Source organism: Mytilus galloprovincialis, chromosome 1 (genome assembly GCF_965363235.1).
Source record: "Mytilus galloprovincialis chromosome 1, xbMytGall1.hap1.1, whole genome shotgun sequence".
Lineage (NCBI taxonomy): Eukaryota > Metazoa > Mollusca > Bivalvia > Mytilida > Mytilidae > Mytilus > Mytilus galloprovincialis.
The window spans coordinates 32409503-32433879 of record NC_134838.1 but is presented as its reverse complement, the minus strand read 5'-3'; the positions used below and the strand labels follow the sequence as shown (position 1 = coordinate 32433879).

Here is a 24377-nt window from a genome sequence, read left to right as displayed (position 1 = left end):
TGTGAAAATGATGCAAACAGATCCAGTAAACTGTACATGTTTGTAAATATTCTTAATAAAAATTTTTTTAACATTCTGTCAATATCATACTTGACACCACCAAGCATTAAACTATAGAACATCTTTTATCTTTTATAAATGACGTGGATGAAAAGGTAAAAACATACCATTCATACACGAAATGCTTAGAAAAACCACCAATAAACTGAGTCTGAGGAGTTCTGGAGCAACTATACTTTCTATAGTGTCTTGTGGCATCATTTAGAAAAAAATCTTGGAAGTTTTGGGAAATTCGATTTGAACAAATGGATTAAATAATAAAGTAATATGGTGGTAAGTCATTGGTACAGAGTTTGTGTATGTACTTACTGTTTGTGTTTGATTTTTCAAATATAAAAGGCACTATTCTAGAAGATATGAACTGAAGATCAACCCTAGAACAAGCTTATGCTAATAGATAATCTACATTAACACAAAGATAGTACTAAGATAGTGAGTGATAAACTGTCAAAACAATGAATTCTGATAGCGTCTGCTATTGATGACAATGGCATTCTGTAATCTGGGGAGAGAAACAAATATAGTTGTGATAAAAAAGTTATGTGAATTCGCCACAAGGGTACTCGTCCCATACTGAATATTACTGTTTTTTTTTTTATTAAATATATTACAATTATTATTTGGACAGTACACCTTTGACTATTTCACATAACAGAATGCAAAGACAGTCTGTAGAAGGTTTGGAAGGGTAAATGAATTTTGCCCAAAAATTCTACTTTTTTCATGTGCCTTGTTAACCAACTTGTTCAAAGATTTTGAAAATTCCAAACTGTCAAATTCGATAAAAGTTGGTGATTTTCAAGATTAATAACCAATTAATGTTTAATACCGCAGTCCCACTAGGCCACGATCGCACTACGATCTGTGAAAAAAATTCAAATTTTGATGATCGTAGTACGATCGTGTAGATCGCAGTAAGGTCGTATAACGGTCGTGGTGAGGTCTTCAAGGTCGTGATGAGCGTGGCCAACTTTGAACATGTTCAAAACAATCGTGGTGCGGTCGTGGCGAAATCCGGTCGTAGTAGAAGCGTAGTGAGAGCGCACTAAGGTCGTGGTAAGATCGCGAAAGAAGCTGTACCATCGTAGCGAAAGCGTGATTCAATTCGGAGAGACTGCGCTACGATATCAAAGCAACGTTATTACGACCTCACTACGACCATCACGTTCTCACCGCGACTCAACTACACTTCCACTACGAGTATACCACGTTTACACTACGCTGTTCAAGACCATAGTACGATTCTAGCACGTCCTTACCGTCGTACTTCTACTACCAGCTACAGCTAGCTGTGAATTCAAAATATAACGCGCCCACTGACTATGCATTTAAAATATATATCTGGTTTCTTTTAACATGCCTACTGACACTTTTAGTGTATTAAAATATTTAATGTTTCCACGTATTCTTTTAACCAATGATATGCCTAGAACTTTATAGGAGGTAAGTTGATTGTCATTCTTAGCAACACCAATTTTATTTACCACCTTTATTTAATATCACACACCAAACCTTACCGTAGCACTAAACTGAACGTGCTCGAATATGATATTCTCAAATGCACAGCGAGCTCATTTCGCAAATAAAAAATAAAATACCGAGCCGAAATAATGTTTTTCCAGGACATTTTCGACACTAACCAGGATGTCCAACCAAAAAATTCAACATTGAATAACTAAAAAAACATAAAGCCAAATTGGTTAAATTGGACAAAAAAAGTTCCATACTTATTATATAGTGGGGTTATTCTAGGCTTTTTTTATATCTCAAACCTCCTCTTTTCAAATCGACTATTGAATTTATTGACTGTTGTTTCCTTAAGATCCTGCTGCAAACCCGTTTTGTTCCCACTAAATAATAAAATTAGGAATATGTCAAAGAGACAACAACCCGATCAAAGAGCAGGACACAGTCCAAGGTCAACACAGCAAGAAAATCCTGCATCCGGAGATGGGCCTCATCTGACACCTTAACATAAATTTGTGAACTAGTTCAGTGAAAATGGTCGTCATACTAATCTCCAATACTTACATGGTTAATAAGAGACGATGCCACGGAAGAAAGGCTTTTCCAAAATGGGCGTTTTTGACAGAGGAACTCCTGTGGAAATTTGCAAGACAATCATACACATTTGGTTTCAGGCTCTAAAAGATAAAAACATTATGTTAACACGAACAATGATAATAAATATATTATTAGTCAGATTATTTTTTTCATTTTAAACTTGTTTTTCAATACTATTATCAGTATAACCTTAATAATTATGAGGTTTTATTTTTGGTTTAGTCAAATAAATATTATTAGTTACATTTTATATCGGGTTTGTAAAATTCCATCTGGGATAAGAGCGAAGCTCGAATCCCCATTTGGAATTTACTGACCCTTTATATATCGTTATATGTCACTATCAAACCGTGTAACGAATTTATCTTACAGACTATCTTCCCATGTGGTATTTAGACTAACGGCATATCAAAGTGATTAAGTCTTCATACAAAAAAACAGTAACAGTTGTTACTGTAAGCAAACAATTCCAACAGTAACAACCTCTTAGCTTTAAATATGTTTCATGAATGTATTTTAATCGTTCATCATCAATTTCTTCGTCTCGGGTTGAAACCTTTCAGATTTTTTGATTTTTTTAGGAAAGGGAAGGAACTAGTTACTAACGCCGTATGGTAACTAAGCCTTTATTGTAAATAACACCTGTATTTTTTGAAAACTCTATACCAAATATATGTGTTAACCTCCTTTTACCAATCAAATCCCGTTAATATATAGGATTTAGATCGCAAATTACACTAGATATCATATGAAACCAGTGACTGGTGAAAAATAATGTTTATCCAATTTTTGAACCATTGCATGTAAATATTATAAACTTAGTTTTCAGTGCACGATTTTATTATTTTTTACGCAAACATATCGTATAATCGTCATTTTTTTTCTCTCTGTCTTTTATGAGGTGAAGATATGGCGGCTAATTGTCGTTTTTTTGAAGCCGTAGTTTACCAATTGTCACCTTATAGTAAACAATCAACAAAGGAGCATGGATAATGAGCACGTGTTTAACATGAACAATCAGTAAATAGTTTATTTTAATGACAGATCCATGCGTATTGCGATCACCGGATTTTTACGAGAAAGGTCACGCTAAGGTCACTTTTCATACGGGAAAATATGTCGGCGAATTGCTTCCTGGAATAAATGTGAATAATTTAAATAGTTTTCTTTAAAAAAAAGTATGTGTACATAAGTTTTATAATGAAAACTATCAATTTAATTTTTTATAAAAAAACATATGCATATTTCTTTTTAGATTTGAGGTTTCATAAGACTTTAATTCTTTTATACACCATTATACTAGATAGTTTTTGTTATCCTAGATTACGCGCGTCTGGCGTATCAACTTATAAGCCTGGTACCTTTGATAACTATTGTCACTAGGTATAAGCTTTGAATAGTGAAAAAATCCCTATTCACATAAAGAAATTTACTTAGGCAAACTCATTATTTAATATATGTTCACTTGTTTTCGTGACAGATTCTAAAAACTATCATAGCCCTCATGGTCTTAGTTGTCGGACCACTGCACTACATGGCCGGTGTGTTTGACTCCAATCTTAATTGCCTAGAATTTTTAGTCTCTCCGAGCACCCTGGGTTCCTCAACCAATGCATTTTGACCATCACAAAATAGCCAACATTGATAAAAGTTGCGGTCAGAACCAATCAATCAGTCAATTTGAAAACTAACAGATTAATGTTTTCAATTGTTCGTTTCCCTTCGAAAATTGATCTTTTTTAGAATGGGCATACTCTCTATCATACCAAAATGTGTTACTCTGATCGTATCTGTAATCATATGTCCGACCTCTATGATTGCAATATAAATACAAGCAATAGAGAGAAGAAAAATAGTTATTAGTATTATGAATAAAAAAAGATCTGGTTTTCTACATTTGAAAATGCCTGTACCAAGTCAGGAATATGACAGTTTTTGTCCGTTCGTTTTTGATGCGTTTTGTTATTTGATTTTGCCATGTGATTATGGACTTTCCCAATTGATCTTCCTCTAAGTTCAGTATTTTTGTGATTTTACTTTTTATACACCAATGAAACAGCTACCAATCGACACAAAAAAATAAATGCCAGTAGAAAGAAAGGTGCTCTTCAAAGGGAGGCAAACACTACTAAAGGAACATTCAAACCCAAAGTTGAAAATAAACTGACCATTTTGTGGTAATGTGTCAATCGTCTCGAGTCACGAATGAGTTTTAATAATTTAAACAGAGGTAAACAAAAATTACCATCAACACACAACTCTCAAAATACTCAAATATATGTTTTTAAAGAATAAAAGAGTGTACGGGTAAGAGCAAGGACTCTTTGATAATAAATACAAGCTGACATGATAACAAAAGTTTATTGAAAAAGTTGTAAATTGTGCACAAAGAGTATGTTGTCAAAATTAAAACAACAAACAAGCATTATACACAGTATTTCTACAATAGTTTACCTTTAATTGATTAAAAAAACCTGTGCGTGTCAGTTAAATATCAATGTTTTAGTTAAATCATCGGTCCCCATTGTCAGAACGTGTCAGGCAAATATCAATCTTGTATTTTACCTAATTATTCTCCATAAACTGTACGTTTTGAGTAAATCTTATTCGTACATGGTAAATATCTATTTGTAGTTTATTTTGTTGTGCTCCACGGACTCTTTGTGTCGGGTAAATGCCTTATCGTCCTCAAAGAGGGGTAAAAGATACTAGAGGAACAGTTAAACTCATAGATCGAAAATAAACTGACAACGTCATGGCTAAAAAGAAATGACGAACAAACAAATAATAGTACACGACACACAACAAAAATAAACTTAGGACTAAGCAACACGAACCCCTCCAAAAACTGGGGATGATCTTAGGTGCTCCGGAAGGGTAAGCAGATCCTGTTCCACGTGTGGCACCTGTCGTTTTGCTCATGTTATGAAAACCCCGTCAAATAATTCGGTAGGTCAAATTAGTGAAAAGAGAAGGGATTGTAGTTACGACATAAGGAACATATCCTATATTCCCCTTTGAAACGGTCATTCCATAACGGTCAAATTTACGAAGGTATGATCTCAACTTGTTTCTACCTGTCAGGTATATTTTACCTGGTTGTCTTCAAAGATAACAATATTTTCAATATTTAAACAATACTTTACCTTATCATACTTTAGTCTATTGATAGCTGCATGGTAATCTTCTCTTTCCTTCTTTGTCAGCATTCTATATTCTTTCCGAACTAGCAGTTTTTTCTTCTTCTTATTTAACTGGGATTTAACAAACATTTGTCTCACAAAATTCAATACTTCATCATCTTCCTTATAGTCAAATGGAGGATTTTCCCATAAAAACTTATTAATGCAATAACTGACAATTTCTTCTCCTGGTACGTCCTTTGGTCTTGAATTGCTACTTCTGTCACTTAGACATTTATTATATGTAGGTGGACAGTATAATGATTGAATAGTTGCTGTTGTATAATGTATTACAATGCTGATAAGGCATATGTAAACATTCCCAAGCATATTAGGAGTTTGACTGGAAAAGAAATAGAAAAACATTATACATATTACATGCCTCATCAGCGTTTTTTTTTAAATTAACTTCATCAAGAAAATCCATAGCTGATTAATTGAAAGCCAAAGATGTTTAAGAACCGAAAGAGTTGAAGAGCTATATGACCACAAAGGACCCCCCCCCTCCCTAAAAAAAAGACAAATCCATAAAAGGCCAAATTTACCTGAGGTAAGGTTTCATAATTTTTTTCTTTAAATTTTTATAAACGTACAATTTAAGAAAGGTTTGTTTTACCTGAATCATATCATATCAGTACCGAATTAATGATTACTAAATTGTTGATACCATCGGTGACTGAAAGTCTACCAACTGCGTATTGACCATGTTCTATTAAAATGAAAACAACAATTTATACATTTCGTGCGTACGAAGTCCTTTGTTGTTTCTGCCTTTATCAGGAACGCTCAAAGCCGAGTATTCTGTAGACAAAATGCACGTCTGACGCAAATACAAAATTCCTATCTGGTATCTATGATGATTGTATTGACAGTTTCAGCGTTCTCCGTTAAGAAGCTGATTAAGGGATCAAAAACCTGTTTTAACCATGCCATTTTCATCATGTGCCTGTCTAAAACCATGTACATGCAATTCAGGGGTTGATGTTGTTTGTAGTTTGATTGTTTTGTATATGTCACTTACGGTCAGGCTGTTGTTTTTCTCCTTTAATTGATATCAAATTTTGTCATCACGTAGCCTCAAATAGCTTTACTTTATGGTATAGACTTTGTTCAACTTTTAAAAAAAAAAATGAAAAAAACAACATGAAAGGTGTTCTGAGGTTAAAGGCCATTCAATTATACTGAGTTAATTTTTTTCTCTAAAAAAAAAACCACCAAAAAAACAAACAAAACAAAACAGTAGTTAATCAAATTTTAAAAAAGCCTTTACTCTTTCTGATATAGAAAAAAATATCAAGAACTTTACCTGATAATTCAACAACTCATTAAGAAAGCAAACCGTATCTAAATTGTTTAAGTAAACACTTTAAACGACTTGGTCATCTGGTACAACCGTGAAGCATCTGGTGTATAATTACAACTGTCATTAATTTATGTACATATTGTTTTGAACATACGGTTAAATTACAAGTATTTGTTTGCACAAAATGACTTACGTTTTTATCAGTTATGTCAAACTGAAATCTTTATTTTATAAATCTGTAATGTTAGATAGAAAAAAAGTAAATTAACAAAAATGTCGAACTCCGAGAAACATGCAAAGGCAAGTCCTTAATGATATGGCAAAATTTAAAGCTCAAACACAATAAACGATGGATACTATCTGTCATATTGCTGACTTGTTACAGTCGTTGCTTTTTCTGTGGTAACAATATAATTTGTTTAGAAATACTTGATTCCACTGTGCATTTAAAAAAATGAAACATGACATATATTTATACCTGTTTATTTCCATTAATTATATTAGCTTATTCATACACAATATACTTACTTTAAGGGAAGGTTTATATTGTTTTGAGAAATAGTCGAAGAAACTTGAAAAAAAACGTGGCTAGTGGATGGGGCTTTTCTACTGTTTTTATCGAGTATGAATGTTTTTTAATCTTTCTATAATGCAAACGTATTGCACTGATTTGAAGGATTGGTATTTTATAACGTGGTTGGTAAATAGGTTCGTATTATGTTAATTATCGAATAGGGTAGTTATATAAAAATAGCTCACAGTAGGTTATCGATGTTCAAACCTAATAAATCGAGTTAGATAACAAACACAAATTGAATGAGGAGGCTTCACAATAGAATGTGACTTCTCTTTTAATATAGTACATCAGAATTGATGTCTCTTATCGACGTACAGCAATGATAAATAGCTATATACTGCATTACTCTAAAGTGGTTTTTAAAATCAAATATGTAAAACAATTTGCTTTCGAAAGTATTAATTCACCTTCTCTGTGCTAACTCAAACAACAAGTTAAGAATGTTTTTTTCTGAGAAGCCAAAAAAATGTCCTGAATTAAACTTTAAAAGAGGTTATCATAGTTATATAGACAACTATTTCGTACGTTTTTCCTATTTAAAAAAATATTGAAGGTTATTTTAAAGATTAAAGGAAACTGCGGTACATCGAAATTGACTTTTTACATACTGAATTGATGATACAATCGGGGACTAAAAGTCTACCAACTGCGTAATGACCATGTTCTATTAAAATGAAAACAAGAATTTATAAATTTCGTGCGTACGAAGATCTTGTTTGTATTTTCCTTTATCAGGAAGGCTAAAAGCCGAGTATTTAAAAGCCAAGGATGTAGAGTAATTGAAAATTTTGAATACTTAATGGTCAAAAAGACATAAAAACATATAGCCATTTTCATCAACAGTACAAAATACAGAAAAAGTGACATATGATGTTTTATCTTTATTTTATAGAAAAGAACAAGAATTTTATCATGAAATTTAATTCAAATTTCAAAGTGTAGCCCTAGAAATAAATAAAGGCAACACTAGTATACCTCTGTTCGAAAGTCATAAATCGATTGAGAGAAAACAAACTCCGGGTAACAAACTAAAACCGAGGGATAGACATTAACTATAGGAAGAAAACAACAATACAACAAAAAACAAAACACCGAACACTTCGAAGAGAATGAAAGAAATTCATTAGAAAACTACAATTATGAAAATAAATGAATGAACAAATTAGTTGTAAACGACATTGAAATTAATTGTATCATAAGAAAATATGCATAGAAACGGACAACTTGCCATATTCATTACTTAAAATACAACCCATTTAAAAAAAAAGAACGGTGGGTTGAGCCTGGGTTTTTTTTATAGCCAGACCTCCCGCTTATTTGGCAATGTGAAAAAACTACTGCTAAAATTACAACACAAAGTAGCAGTAATACAGTGCAATGAAACGCAAGAACACTCAGCACATAAAAATACATACATTAATAATCTAATAAACATTCAAACTTGTAAACCTCAGAATAAAAGCGAACACTTTCTAGGAATACGACACTACACCAGGACATAACAGACTATTATAAACGGCGCAATAAAGTTCTAGTCCATTCAAAATTTAGAGAGCTGTTCGACAAGGGTATACTTTTTCTCCTCTTTCATTCATTTTGGCCATTGAACTGCTGGCAATAAGTATTCATAAGAACAATCAGATATCTGGTATAGAAATTGGGGATACGGAAATAAAAATTTCACAGTTGGCTGATGATATATATACCACTTGTTTTTCGAAAGATGTATTTTCCGCACAAATTAGATTCCTTTAACGATTTTGAGCAGTGTTCAAGGTTAAAAGTCAAATTTTCTAAAACCGAAGTTACATGGATAGATGGGTAAAAACATTTGGTTTAAAATTTAATACTTTAGAAGAAATGGTTTGTTCTAATTTAGATACATGCATAGAAAAAAAATGGAATCAATAATTAAAAAGTTGAGGATCAGAAACCTTTCCTTGATCGGTTAAATTGTCATTCAAAAATCACTCACGATATCAAAGCATATTAATGTCATTTCATCCACACATGTACCAAAATCGTATGTAATTAAAATACATCGTGACATTAATAGTTTTTATGGAACGGTAGTTCTCCGAAAGTTAAATATGAGGTTATTCAAAATTCATTTAGCGAGGGGGACTGACAGCCCCAAATTTTGAAGTACAGCTGTTATACTTTCGTAAAAAAAAATTTGTCAGAACATAACTCCAAATAGAAAATTGTTTCCAAAGCATTCTTCTCCCTTTTTTATCTACAGGATTTTTTATGAGCAGATGTGAATTTGAGTTTGAGCACGAGAATAAAAAAAATGCCTATGAGTAAATTATTTGCTAAAGATGTTTATTTACTTTCCATCGATCGGGGAAGTGTTTCTCCTATTTCACAACAAAGGTGAGAAGAACGTTTTAGTATTGGAATAAGTGACGAAAAATGAAAAAAGTGGTGGTATTTACTTTTTGGAGTAGGAATATATTTGGACAGAGAGTGTCATTTTTGGTGTATTGAATTCTGATAACTTAGTTTAAATTATTGTAATCTACAGGCAAAGTATTACATTAATTATGTAAAGAACACACAATTAACAGACTTTTAACATCTTTGCAAGCTTTTCTCAAATTTTTCAAAAGACGTCTGGAGATATTAAGATATTTATATCTTTCTAAAAACACTAGTCATTTGTCGACAGATAAGGGGATTTATGGAAGTTATTTAATTAAATTTATTTTTAATATGATTATATATTTAATGTATTCCATAGTATTCTTAAGATGTATCATATACTGAGTATTCATTAACTATGTCTTAGTTGCATAATATCAATAGTATACCAATACCATACATGTCATGTGATTCACTTATGTCTTGTAAAAATGTATGTATGCACTGTAGTTTGAACGCAAAAAAGTTAAATAAAATTTAAAAAAAAAACCAAACAAACAAATGACAATGTAACACACAATCTTCTTCCATTAGTCAAACCAATGTGTACAACCATTAAAAGTTGCCGGTTCATAAACCCTGCAAATTAATCTAATTTGGCTGTCCTGACTGCATCCGTTATTTTGTTGTCCGCCGACTTGGGGTAATTGTAATTGTAATCGTTAATCAGCTGTAATTGATTACAATTTTTCAAGTAATCAGTGTAATCATTAATCAGCCAACAATCTGATTACATGTAATTTAATTTAATCAATTACTTTTCAAAATACCCTGTAATCATGATTATTTTTTGATTACATTCTGATTCTAAAATTGTGTTTTTGGTCATTAAATGAACCTCTTAGTTATTCACATTTGATAAATTTTTAACATACTAAAATGGTTTGGTTACTTTAAGCATGTCTACTTCAGTAAAAAATAAACTATTAAAGTATTGAAAAGTCATCATTAGCCTAAGCAGAGACATATAATACAATTAGTAAAAGATATTGTACATACATCTATATTCATATATTCATCGTTTCATAATGATCTTCATATCAATGTTTGATAATAACTGTTATATATTCAAGTAATACTTTTCTTTAACCCTGAATTATAATCTTTTGTTAATTTTTGGTGATTTTTGTCAACTTTGAATTGACAGGTAGGAGACTAATTAAGGTTTGTTTTTATTGCAATTACCAATTGAGTATAGCTGTAGGGAAATATATATGATAAAAGATAAATTAGACATGAAAATTTATCTAATTAGCACAAACTAAATTAAAAGTTGGACAAATATGTTGTTTAAAATTTTTAAAAATGTATTTGGACTGGACATGTTAAATGCAATGATTTTTAGTACTTACATATTGTTTACAATTTGATTAAACATTTCTATTAAAATTTAACATAGTTTTAACTGGTAACTTTATTTCATCCATATTTAAACTTCAATAAACTGCAACTTGGAATATATATAAATTATGAAAGAGGTCAGAAGACAAACAAAAAAACTCTTGATTATGATATATCTTTATTACATTTAATTCAAAATAATTCAGAGATCATTGTTGATAAAGTGTAATGTATATATATGTATTGAAATTTGGTGTTTATTTAAATAGATGAAGTTTAATTTGAAGTTATCATTTTATAATTGAACCAAATAAAATACTTTCTCAAAAACGCTATAGTTATATTGAACGTTTATACATTTACATTATTCAAAATGTTTTGTTTTTAAATTCATTGTAATCAGATGTAATCATGATGACTTTGCCAATGTAATCATTAATTTAATCAGATACTTTCAGAAATGATGTAATCATTAATTTAATTTAATCGTACAAATGATATTTAAACTTCCATAAACTGCAACTTGGAATATATATAAATTATGGGAGAGGTCAGAAGACAAACAAAAAAACTCTTGATTATGATATATCTTTATTAAATTTAATTCAAAATATTTCAGAGATCATTGTTGATAAAGTGCAATGTATATATATATATGTATTGAAATTTGGTGTTTATTTAAATAGATGAAGTTTAATTTGAAGTTATCATTTTATAATTGAACCAGATAAAATACTTTCTCAAAAATGCTATAGTTATATTGAACGTTTATTCATTCACATCATTCAAAATGTTTTGTTTTTAAATTCATTGTAATCAGATGTTATCATGATAACTTTGCCAATGCACTCATTAATTTAATCAGATACTTTCAGAAATGATGTAATCATTAATTTAATTTAATCGTACAAATGACAAAGTAATTTTAATTTAATCAATTACATTGAAAGTAATCAGACCAATCTCTGGTTGTCCGACGCACCATATGAATCCTTATCTTCGTCCTCATCTCTAAAATTGTGTATCAATTTGTTTTCTTCTGCTATATGCAGCTGTTCCCGAATCTGTTCCTTCTTTTACAGTAAACCTTTTACCGAAAAGTCTATCCTTTCCGTACCTCATGTGTGTCGAGGGGAAGCTCATTTTTTTTCAGATTCATGATCATGTATACAAAAACGAATTGCCTGAAATTAGTTTATATGATATAGATCGCGAAAAGTGCAAATATCTGATTTATTTTCTTGCTTCGTCTAAATGTTTGTTTTTGAAGGATTTATCGCACATCGTTTAACCTGGGTACAAAAAATACTACATCACTTTTTTAAGGCGTTCATATTTTGATGTGACGCGCAGTTTATAATAGTCTGTTATGTCCTGTTGTACTGTCGTATTCCTAGAAAGTGTTCGCTTTTATTCTGGGCTTTATAAGTTGGAATGTTTATTAGATTATTTAATGAATGGCTGTTATTTATTTTGAATTTATTGAACCATAGAATAAATTTTTGACTCTTCACATTGAATAATCCGCCAAGCGGATTATGTTAAAAGTGAAGAGTCAAAAATTAATTTTATGGTTCAATAAATTCAAAATAAATTATTGCCAATCATTATAAATAAATTTCTATAAAAATAAGTCTCAAAGATGTACATTAATACGAATAACAACGTACACAGATGTTTGCGTATGAATACACAACGTTAGAGTGGGCGTGTCGCCATAAAAATTGATAACATTAAAAATAAAGCTAATTCTTTTAACAAATCAGAAGACAGTAAATACACCAAATTTATTTATTAATGTATGTACTCTTATGTGCTGAGTGTTCTTGTGTGTCTTTGCTCTGTACTACTGTTACTTTGTGTTGTCAATTTAGCGGTATTGTTAGCATTGCCATATACGGCAACCGACCATTTTGTCTTAAAATGTCTTGAACTAAGTCATGAATATGGCAGTTGTTATCAAATTGTCCGTTTCTATGCATGTTAGGGTTGGTTTTTGTTGCAGTTCAGTGCTTCTGTTGTTCCGGTGTTTCCCTTTTATATGTGTTTCCCTAAGCCACATAACTTACAACAACAACAAAAAAGAAACTGGTCGCTAATTTTATCGAAAAAAATTAGAACAAATTTCAGGCTTATAAATAAAGGCAACAGAAGTTTATCGCAGTTCAATAATCATAAATATATATAAATCAGAATATACACAAACTCAGTAATATTTGTTTCCTAAAATTGCATAACAATTATAAAGACTCTACTAAAGGGTTTTTTTTCTTTTTGATTTTGTTTTGCCATGTTTCTTTCTGTTTTCTTTCTTATAACGAGTAGCAATTCTAAATGCGTGTTTTTAAAGATTACAGCATATGATAGTATATAATCAAGTAATGTCTTGTTGCTAAACCAAGAATTTATTAAACCAAGAGTTCAAAATGGTGAAATTGAAATCATTCCTCCGTAAATTTTACGGACGCCATCACGAGTTGGTTGATCGTTATGGAATAACCGTTTCACAGATAATATCAGATATGTTCCTTATGTCCCTTATGTCGTAATTACAATCCCCGTTCCCTTTTAACGAATGTGACCTACCGAATTATACTCTTAACCGGATGAGTAATAAAATAAGCAACACGACGAGTGCCACATGCTGAGCAGGATCTGCTTAACCTTCCTGTGCACCTGATGTCACCCTCAGTATTTAGTGGGGTTCGTGTTGCTCAATCTTTATAGTTTTCCATGTTATGTCTTGTGTACTGATATTTTTCTGATTGTTTTTTTCTTGTTTAGCCATGGCATTGTCAGTTAATTTTCGATCTATGACTGTTCCTTTGGTATCTTTCGCCCCCTCTTTGTTATACATTTCTATTTTCCTGTGTACAACCAGATGTTTTTTTATTCCACATATTTAGATATAAGAATATGTTGTATTAGATGAGTTCATTTTGCTTTCCAATATCTTTACTATATGTTTATGTTAATTACAGGATAGAAACAATACGGTTACAGTTAACGTAGCGAACAAAAACTGTATATGTATTCCGACAATGCAAGTACAGTGTAGAATATAACTCAAGTCATTTGCTGTTTGTTCCAAACCACTTATCTATTTTCCTAATTTTATCTTTTCATTTCACTTCTTTTGTCAATTCTCATTTCCCTTTTGGCTTGAATTTTGGGAATAGTCATAAATAAGCATGTCGACAGGCCATACGGACATTGTCTGCAGGTCTAACGCAAAGTCAGAAATGGTCAACGTGCATTATGTAGAAAAAATATCAATATATTCGCACATAGACGATAAAGGTCAAAATACCTGAAATAGAGTATAATCCCTATAGTCATGTCCGTTCGACTGTATTAAAGTCATATATATGTACATATCATAAACTAAGTCTTCTGTGCACGATTTTATTATTTTTTACGCAAATATATCGTATAGTCGTCAATTTTTTATTCTCTCTGTCTGTTATGATGTGAAAATATGGTAGCTACTTAAGGAGGCTCGCGGGTATAAGATTTTCAGAAAAAAATTAAACATTAATATTTCATTACAAATTTTATTTATTACCTTAAGTAGTTGTTACTTTATCATATGGTACAAAAATCATTCCAAAAAATCAATTCCTGTTGGCCCCAGGTGACTTTTAAAATGTGGATATCATAGAAAAAGCTCCAAATTATCTCCCTTTGGTGCAAAAATGCCATTTTTTTGGCATTTAAATTAAAATATCTTTTTTTAACTCATCGGTGACCTATATTTTTTATTGTTATTTTCGAATAAGCTGTACATAAACTAAATAATTGTAAAATTAAAGCGATTTCTGTAATTTAGTTCTTTTTTTTATTTCGATATTACCGCTTTTTCTCCTATTAGTTCAACAGAAAAAAAGGACATTAACAAAAATGTACGCTTCTTTCGAGGGCAGATTGTGAGCGTAAATGAACGGTGACCCCATTTTTTTATTTCATTTTTCTATTAAGTATAAGATAAAGTTCATTTATAGAAAAATATAGAGAAATCCTATATTAAATAAAAAAAAATTGATTTAGACCCGCGAGCCCCCTTAATTGACGTGTTTTGAAGCCGTAGTTTACCGATTGCCACCTTATAGTAAACAATCAACAAAGCAGCATGGATATTTAGCACGTATATAACATGTACAATAAGATAATAGTTTATTTCAATGACAGATCCATGCGTATTGTGATCACCGGATGTTTACGAGAGGGTCACGCTAAGGTCACTTGCTTACGTCGGCGCAAGAAAGCAAGCAATTAAAAAAAGTAAACATCTTCTAAATGTAGACAAATAAAAGAATTTTCTTTAGAAAAAAATTAAATGCTCATAAGTTTCCTAATGAATACTATCCATTTAGTTGTAAAAAACAAATGCATCATTGTTTCTTAATTTCAGGTTTCATATGACTTTAGGGGCAATAATTGAGAGAAGTATCAGTCACGTCAAAAACACAGCAAACAGTGACGGTCATAAATTAAAGGATTGTGCAACCATGAATTGTATCTGAACTGGCAGTGTAAGGATATAACCTAAATACTGTCTATACATTATCAGCTGTATTATAATTATCCCTAAAGTCATGTCCGGAACACTGTATTATTTAACGTATGACTGTGACAATCTTTATGTCACTTCCTGGTTAAATCCGAAATAGAATTTTGGCAATTTACCTCAACAATTTACTCAGATAAGCTTACTTGATATTTGATTCTATAAGAAAAAAATATGTTGAAGAAGAGGATCAAACGATACCAGTAGGATAGATCGAAAATAAACTGAAAGCATCATGGCCAAAAGAAAAAAAAAGAAAAAGTTCAAAGTTAACTTTTCTCAATTGATACGTTACTCTAGAGCTAGCTCAAAGTACGTTTATTTTGTTGAACGAGGAATACTGCTTTCTCAAAAGTTGCTAAAACAGGGCTATGAATCAATCAAATTAATGTCATCACTCAAAAAATTTACGGTCGCCATCATGAGCTGATTGGCCATTATGACATAAGTGTGTCAGAAATCATATCTGATATTCTTCCTCAGTCATAGTAGCCTTCCATCATTACCGAACTGAACAAAGAAATAACACGACGGGTGCCGGATACGGTGCAGGAAATGCTCACCCTTCCGTAGCACCTGATTTCACTCCCGGTTTTTAGTGGAGTTCGTGTTGTTTCTTATTTATCATTTATAACTGTTGATGTAAATGTCCTTTGTTTTTTTAAGTCTTTGTTTTCTCCTTGGTTTTTTATTGTTATTGTCTTTAACGAATGCCTATAATTTTTTTTTAACAAAACTTAATCTTAAAGGAATTTTACGTGATCTGTTTGTGTCCAAATTTGTACAATATGTCATTTAAAAGATTACGAACTTCATTCAGGCCTGGTCCCCTGTAAAATAGTATTCTGTTTACAAAACTGTTATCAGAGAAGGATATTGTCTTCTTCATTGATACGTAACAAAACCAAATATAAAGTACGCAGACGCAGGTGTATTGTATTCCTTTAACAAAATGCCGACTTACAAATTGTACTATTTCCCTGTTCGAGGAAGAGCTGAATTAAGTCGATTGTTGTTAGCTGTTGCAGGGAAGGACTATGAAGATATAAAGATTTCTTTTGAAGAATGGCCAAAGAAAAAATCAAGTAAGTCTTAATTATTCTAATGTTAACATGTACTTAAGACATCGTTAGGTATGATAGAGACTCTTTTATTTATGACATAAAACTTCATCAAACATGTGCACCTCCATTTATTTTTAGGATCATCATAACTATATTGACCTCCATACATAAAAGTTATTTACATTTTGTGTATAATAAAATTATAAACCAAGGTCACTAGTGTAGTTACACAGTTTAAATCACCTTTTGTTGTGCATATATCTACAGTATTGTTCATGTCAAGCAATAAAATTCTCCACAATTAATACTTAAAGGATACAGTTAATCAAACTCATTTTTATTTTTCCACCTTCTGAAAATGCAAAAAAAAGTTCATGAAATTTCTCTATATTTTTTCAATTTTCTGAAACATAAACTGCATTTCTATCTCTAGTCATAACTAAATACATGTAACACGTGTAGGTTTGTCTTTCCTGTCCTAGATAAAACCACGTCCATAGACCTTATAATCATTTTTGTATCATGCTGATAAATGTACGTCTTGTTTGAAATAAAAAAAAAACCTAATAACTATCTTATTGATGAAATTATTCAGTAAATCGTTCTGTGTATTCTTTTTCTTCGGTTCATTTTTTTAATTTGCCTGTTATGATGTCATAAATACGTAAAGAGTGATAAAATTTGGTAGAATTTAGATAACTGTGATCCCTCCCTTTTTCGTAAAAACAGATGTTATCACAATAAAACGTTATAAAATATGACCTTGCCTAACTATTAGATCTGTAATGGGCGTCAAGTTGGTTACCTATTCCCTATTCCCTATTCGTTACCTATTCCCTATTCCCTATTCGTTGCCTATTCGTTACCTATTCCCTATTCCCTATTCGTTACCTATTCGTTACCTATTCCCTATTCCCTATTCGTTACCTATTCGTTACCTATTCCCTATTCCCTATTCGTTGCCTATTCGTTACCTATTCCCTATTCCCTATTCGTTACCTATTCGTTACTTATTTGATTTTTAATATCCTTCCCCCTTTTTAATTATGGCATGGAATAGTTTAATATGGCTGCCGTTACCATGGAAACGGCACAATTGTGAAAAAAATGAGTTTTTGGTTTTTGGTGAACTGTTTGGATATGCTTCAACTCAGAATCATCATATTTTAAAACAATGTAGGTGCCCACTATATACAGGTGTTGGATGATTTTGGCGATCATTGGAACTACTATGTTGCCATGGAAACTACACCAAAATTTTCAAAATTCTAAAAATGCTCAAAACTTCATGAAACTTCACAGTAATGATGAGCAACATTGGAGTTGGAATTTCCAAAATAGGTCTTGTTACCATGGAAACAATGCAAAAAGGTCAAAAATTTCAAAAATAAGAATTTTCCGCAAACTGGATGAAACTTTACAGGAATGGTAACTGGCATAGGCAGAGTTGGATTTTGAAGTTAGAATTTTCAAAATGGCCGCCGTAACCATGGAAACAGCAAAAATATCAAAAATTCAAAATGTTCAAACTTAATGAAACTTTGCAAAAATGTTACTAGACATCTGTAGATGCTCTCTTTGACTTTGGAATTGTCAAAATGGCTGCCGCCCACCTGGTAATAGGGGGAAGGGGTGCCTTCCGTTATTGCTAGCAATTACAAATCTAGTTGTTAATAGTCTTACATATGGTAATAGTTCTGAATTGGTTGAGGTAAAATGATCTTTTTATGACCTATTTATATGTGTTTGTGCTCAACCGATCCTTTTAATTCATGTTCGATACGCATTTGTTCCTTACTTGTTTTTTTATACGTTCTACCTTTTAACTGCTTTATGTCCGTATGTTTGAAGATGGATCTTGGTTCGACGGGATGAAATCACCGTGTTAGCGCTTGCGTAAAAACGAAGATGTGGTATAATTGCCAATGAGACAACACTCCACATTAGACCAAAATGACACAGAAATTATCAACTATAGTTCACTGTACGGCCTTCAACAATGAGCATAGCCCAAACCGTGTAGTCACCTATAAAAGGCCCAGACATGACAACCTCATACAATTCAAACAACAAAACTGACGGCCGTATTTCATATACAAAAAAATAAACGGAAATATGTAACACAAAAACAAACGATAACTACTTAATTTCAGGCTCTTGTCTAGGGACAGGCACATACTTACATAATGTGGTAGAGTTAAACATGTAAGCAGGGTGTACATCGTTTCGGAGCATGCTATTACCTTGTTTAATTCGTTCCATCACTCGCTTATAATTCGCTTATAATACGTGTATCTTACGTTGCACCTTTTAAAACATGATTTTCAATTGTTTTGTTGTCTCTGGTGGAAGATTTTGGCTCTTAGAGGTGATATAACTCTATAAGTGCATTTGTATCCGTTCCAGCGGTCGGATAATACCCTGTTAAATATTCGTTACTAATTCGCTTTTAAAAAGTTTGTTGTACGTTGCACCTTTTAGAAAAGGATTTCCAATTGTGTTCATATCTCTGGTGGTAATAATGTGTTCTTATAGATGAAATACCCCTATAAGCGCATATGTACTCGTTCCAGCGATCGGTTAATACCCTGTTACCTATTCGTTACCTATTCGTTACCTATTCACTTATAGTACGTTTGTTGTACGTTGCACCTTTTAGAAAAGGATTTTCAATTAAATTCATATCTCTGGTGGTAACAATGTGTTCTTAGAGAAGAAATGACCCCATTAGAGCGCATGTACCCGTTCCAGCGCTCGGTAAATAACCTGTTACCTATTCGTAACCTATTCGCTTTTAATGCGCGGGGTATACGCTGCAACTTGAAATAAATCGTGTTTTAATTGTGTTCATGTCTGGTGGTAACAATGTGTTCTTAGAGATGAAATGACTCCATTAGAGCGCATGTACCCGTTCCAGCGCTCGGTAAATAACCTGTTACCTATTCGTTACTTATTCGCTTTTAATGCGCGGGGTATACGGTGCACCTTGGAATAAATCGTTTTTTAATTGTGTTCAGGTCTCTGGTGGTAAGAATGTGTTCTTAGAGATGAAATTACCCTATTAGCCCGCTTGTACCCGTTCCAGCGCTCGGTTAATACCCTGTTACCTATTCGTTACCTATTCGTTACCTATTCGCTTATAATACATTTTTTTATACGTTGCACCTGTTAGAAAAGGATTTTCAATAATGTCCAGGTCTCAGGTGGTAACAATGTGTTCTTAGAGATGAAATTACCCTATTAGCGCTCATGTACCCGTTCCAGTGCTCGGTAAATAACCTGTTACCTATTCGTTACCTATTCGCTTTTAATGCGCGGGGTATACGGTGCCCCTTGAAATAAATCGTTTTTTAATTGTGTTCAGGTCTCTGGTGGTAAGAATGTGTTCTTAGAGATGAAATTACCCTATTAGCGCGCATGTACCCGTTCCAGCGCTCGGTTAATACCCTGTTACCTATTCGTTACCTATTCGTTACCTATTCGCTTATAATACATTTTTTTATACGTTGCACCTGTTAGAAAAGGATTTTCAATTATGTCCAGGTCTCAGGTGGTAACAATGTGTTCTTAGAGATATAATGACCCCATTAGAGCGCATGTACCCGTTCCAGCGCTCGGTAAATAACCTGTTACCTATTCGTTACCTATTCGCTTTTAATGCGCGGGGTATACGGTGCACCTTGAAATAAATCGTTTTTTAATTGTGTTCAGGTCTCTGGTGGTAAGAATGTGTTCTTAGAGATGAAATTACCCTATTAGCGCGCATGTACCCGTTCCAGCGCTCGGATAATACCCTGTTACCTATTCGTTACCTATTCGTTACCTATTCGCTTATACTACATTTTTTTATACGTTGCACCTGTTAGAAAAGGATTTTCAATTATGTCCAGGTCTCAGGTGGTAACAATGTGTTCTTAGAGATGAAATTACCCTATTAGCGCTCATGTACCCGTTCCAGCGCTCGGTTAATACCCTGTTACCTATTCGTTACCTATTCGCTTATAATACATTTTTTTATACGTTGCACCTGTTAGAAAAGGATTTTCAATTATGTCCAGGTCTCAGGTGGTAACAATGTGTTCTTAGTGATGAAATGACCCCATTAGAGCGCATGTACCCGTTCCAGCGCTCGGTAAATAACCTGTTACCTATTCGTTACCTATTCGCTTTTAATGCGCGGGGTATACGGTGCACCTTGAAATAAATCGTTTTTTAATAGTGTTCAGGTCTCTGGTAGTAAGAATGTGTTCTTAGAGATGAAATTACCCTATTAGCGCTCATGTACCCGTTCCAGTGCTCGGTAAATAACCTGTTACCTATTCGTTACCTATTCGCTTTTAATGCGCGGGGTATACGGTGCACCTTTAAATAAATCGTTTTTTAATATCGTTCAGGTCTCTGGTGGTAATAATGTGTTCTTAGAGATGAAATTACCCTATTAGCGCGCATGTACCCGTTCCAGCGCTCGGTTAATACCCTGTTACCTATTCGTTACCTATTCGCTTATAATACATTTTTTTATACGTTGCACCTGTTAGAAAAGGATTTTCAATTATGTCCAGCTCTCAGGTGGTAACAATGTGTTCTTAGAGATGAAATTATCCTATTAGCGCTCATGTACCCGTTCCAGTGCTCGGTAAATAACCTGTTACCTATTCGTTACCTATTCGCTTTTAATGCGCGGGGTATACGGTGCACCTTGAAATAAATCGTTTTTTAATTGTGTTCAGGTCTCTGGTGGTAAGAATGTGTTCTTAGAGATGAAATTACCCTATTAGCGCGCATGTACCCGTTCCAGCGCTCGGTTAATACCCTGTTACCTATTCGTTACCTATTCGTTACCTATTCGCTTATAATACATTTTTTTATACGTTGCACCTGTTAGAAAAGGATTTTCAATTATGTTCAGGTCTCAGGTGGTAACAATGTGTTCTTAGAGATATAATGACCCCATTAGAGCGCATGTACCCGTTCCAGCGCTCGGTAAATAACCTGTTACCTATTCGCTTTTAATGCGCGGGGTATACGGTGCACCTTGAAATAAAACGTTTTTTAATTGTGTTCAGGTCTCTGGTGGTAAGAATGTGTTCTTAGAGATGAAATTACCCTATTAGCGCGCATGTACCCGTTCCAGCGCTCGGTTAATACCCTGTTACCTATTCGTTACCTATTCGTTACCTATTCGCTTATACTACATTTTTTTATACGTTGCACCTGTAGGAAAAGGATTTTCAATTATGTCCAGGTCTCAGGTGGTAACAATGTGTTCTTAGAGATGAAATTACCCTATTAGCGCTCATGTACCCGTTCCAGCGCTCGGTTAATACCCTGTTACCTATTCGTTACCTATTCGCTTATAATACATTTTTTTATACGTTGCACCTGTTAGAACAGGATTTTCAATTATGTTCAGGTCTCAGGTGGTAACAATGTGTTCTTAGAGATATAATGACCCTATTAGAGCGCATGTACCCGTTCCAGCGCTCGGTAAATAACCTGTTACCTATTCGTTACCTATTCGCTTTTAATGCGCGGGGTATACGGTGCACCTTGAAATAAATCGTTTTTTAATTGTGTTCAGGTCTCTGGTGGTAAGAATGTGTTCTTAGAGATGAAATTACCCTATTAGCGCGCATGTACCCGTTCCAGCGCTCGGTTAATACCCTGTTACCTATTCGCTTATAATACATTTTTTTATACGTTGCACCTGTTAGAAAGGGATTTTCAATTATGTCCAGGTCTCAGGTGGTAACAATGTGTTCTTAGAGATGAAATTACCCTATTAGCGCTCATGTACCCGTTCCAGTGCTCGGTAAATAACCTGTTACCTATTCGTTACCTATTCGCTTTTAATGCGCGGGGTATACGGTGCACCTTGAAATAAATCGTTTTTTAATTGTGTTCAGGTCTCTGGTGGTAAGAATGTGTTCTTAGAGATAAAATTACCCTATTAGCGCGCATGTACCCGTTCCAGCGCTCGGTTAATACCCTGTTACCTATTCGTTACCTATTCGTTACCTATTCGCTTATAATACATTTTTTAAACGTTGCACCTGTTAGAAAAGGATTTTCAATTATGTCCAGGTCTCAGGTGGTAACAATGTGTTCTTAGAGATATAATGACCCCATTAGAGCGCATGTACCCGTTCCAGCGCTCGGTAAATAACCTGTTACCTATTCGTTACCTATTCGCTTTTAATGCGCGGGGTATACGGTGCACCTTGAAATAAATCGTTTTTTAATTGTGTTCAGGTCTCTGGTGGTAAGAATGTGTTCTTAGAGATGAAATTACCCTATTAGCGCGCATGTACCCGTTCCAGCGCTCGGTTAATACCCTGTTACCTATTCGTTACCTATTCGTTACCTATTCGCTTATAATACATTTTTTTATACGTTGCACCTGTTAGAAAAGGATTTTCAATTATGTCCAGGTCTCAGGTGGTAACAATGTGTTCTTAGAGATGAAATTACCCTATTAGCGCTCATGTACCCGTTCCAGCGCTCGGTTAATACCCTGTTACCTATTCGTTACCTATTCGCTTATAATACATTTTTTTATACGTTGCACCTGTTAGAAAAGGATTTTCAATTATGTCCAGGTCTCAGGTGGTAACAATGTGTTCTTAGAGATATAATGACCCCATTAGAGCGCATGTACCCGTTCCAGCGCTCGGTAAATAACCTGTTACCTATTCGTTACCTATTCGCTTTTAATGCGCGGGGTATACGGTGCACCTTGAAATAAATCGTTTTTTAATTGTGTTCAGGTCTCTGGTGGTAAGAATGTGTTCTTAGAGATGAAATTACCCTATTAGCGCGCATGTACCCGTTCCAGCGCTCGGTTAATACCCTGTTACCTATTCGTTACCTATTCGTTACCTATTCGCTTATAATACATTTTTTTATACGTTGCACCTGTTAGAAAAGGATTTTCAATTATGTCCAGGTCTCAGGTGGTAACAATGTGTTCTTAGAGATGAAATTACCCTATTAGCGCTCATGTACCCGTTCCAGCGCTCGGTTAATACCCTGTTACCTATTCGTTACCTATTCGCTTATAATACATTTTTTTATACGTTGCACCTGTTAGAAAAGGATTTTCAATTATGTTCAGGTCTCAGGTGGTAACAATGTGTTCTTAGAGATATAATGACCCCATTAGAGCGCATGTACCCGTTCCAGCGCTCGGTAAATAACCTGTTACCTATTCGTTACCTATTCGCTATTAATGCGCGGGGTATACGGTGCACCTTGAAATAAATCGTTTTTTAATTGTGTTCAGGTCTCTGGTGGTAAGAATGTGTTCTTAGAGATGAAATTACCCTATTAGCGCGCATGTACCCGTTCTAGCGCTCGGTTAATACCCTGTTACCTATTCGCTTATAATACATTTTTTTATACGTTGCACCTGTTAGAAAAGGATTTTCAATTATGTCCAAGTCTCAGGTGGTAACAATGTGTTCTTAGAGATGAAATTACCCTATTAGCGCTCATGTACCCGTTCCAGTGCTCGGTAAATAACCTGTTACCTATTCGTTACCTATTCGCTTTTAATGCGCGGGGTATACGGTGCACCTTGAAATAAATCGTTTTTTAATATCGTTCAGGTCTCTGGTGGTAAGAATGTGTTCTTAGAGATGAAATTACCCTATTAGCGCGCATGTACCCGTTCCAGCGCTCGGTTAATACCCTGTTACCTATTCGTTACCTATTCGTTACCTATTCGCTTATAACACATTTTTTTATACGTTTCACCTGTTAGAAAAGGATTTTCAATTATGTCCATGTCTCAGGT

At 33.5% G+C, this 24377-nt stretch overlaps 1 protein-coding gene across 1 annotated transcript in view; it reads left to right on the top strand.

The window, feature by feature from the left end:
• The first annotated feature begins 16376 nt into the window (after positions 1-16376).
• The window catches only part of LOC143079460 (uncharacterized), a 28091-nt gene continuing 20090 nt past the window's right edge, over positions 16377-24377 (top strand). The window contains exon 1 of the mRNA XM_076254810.1: positions 16377-16603. Coding sequence (XP_076110925.1) covers positions 16471-16603 — 133 coding nt within the window. The 5' untranslated portion in view covers positions 16377-16470. The remainder of the gene's footprint in view (positions 16604-24377) is intronic.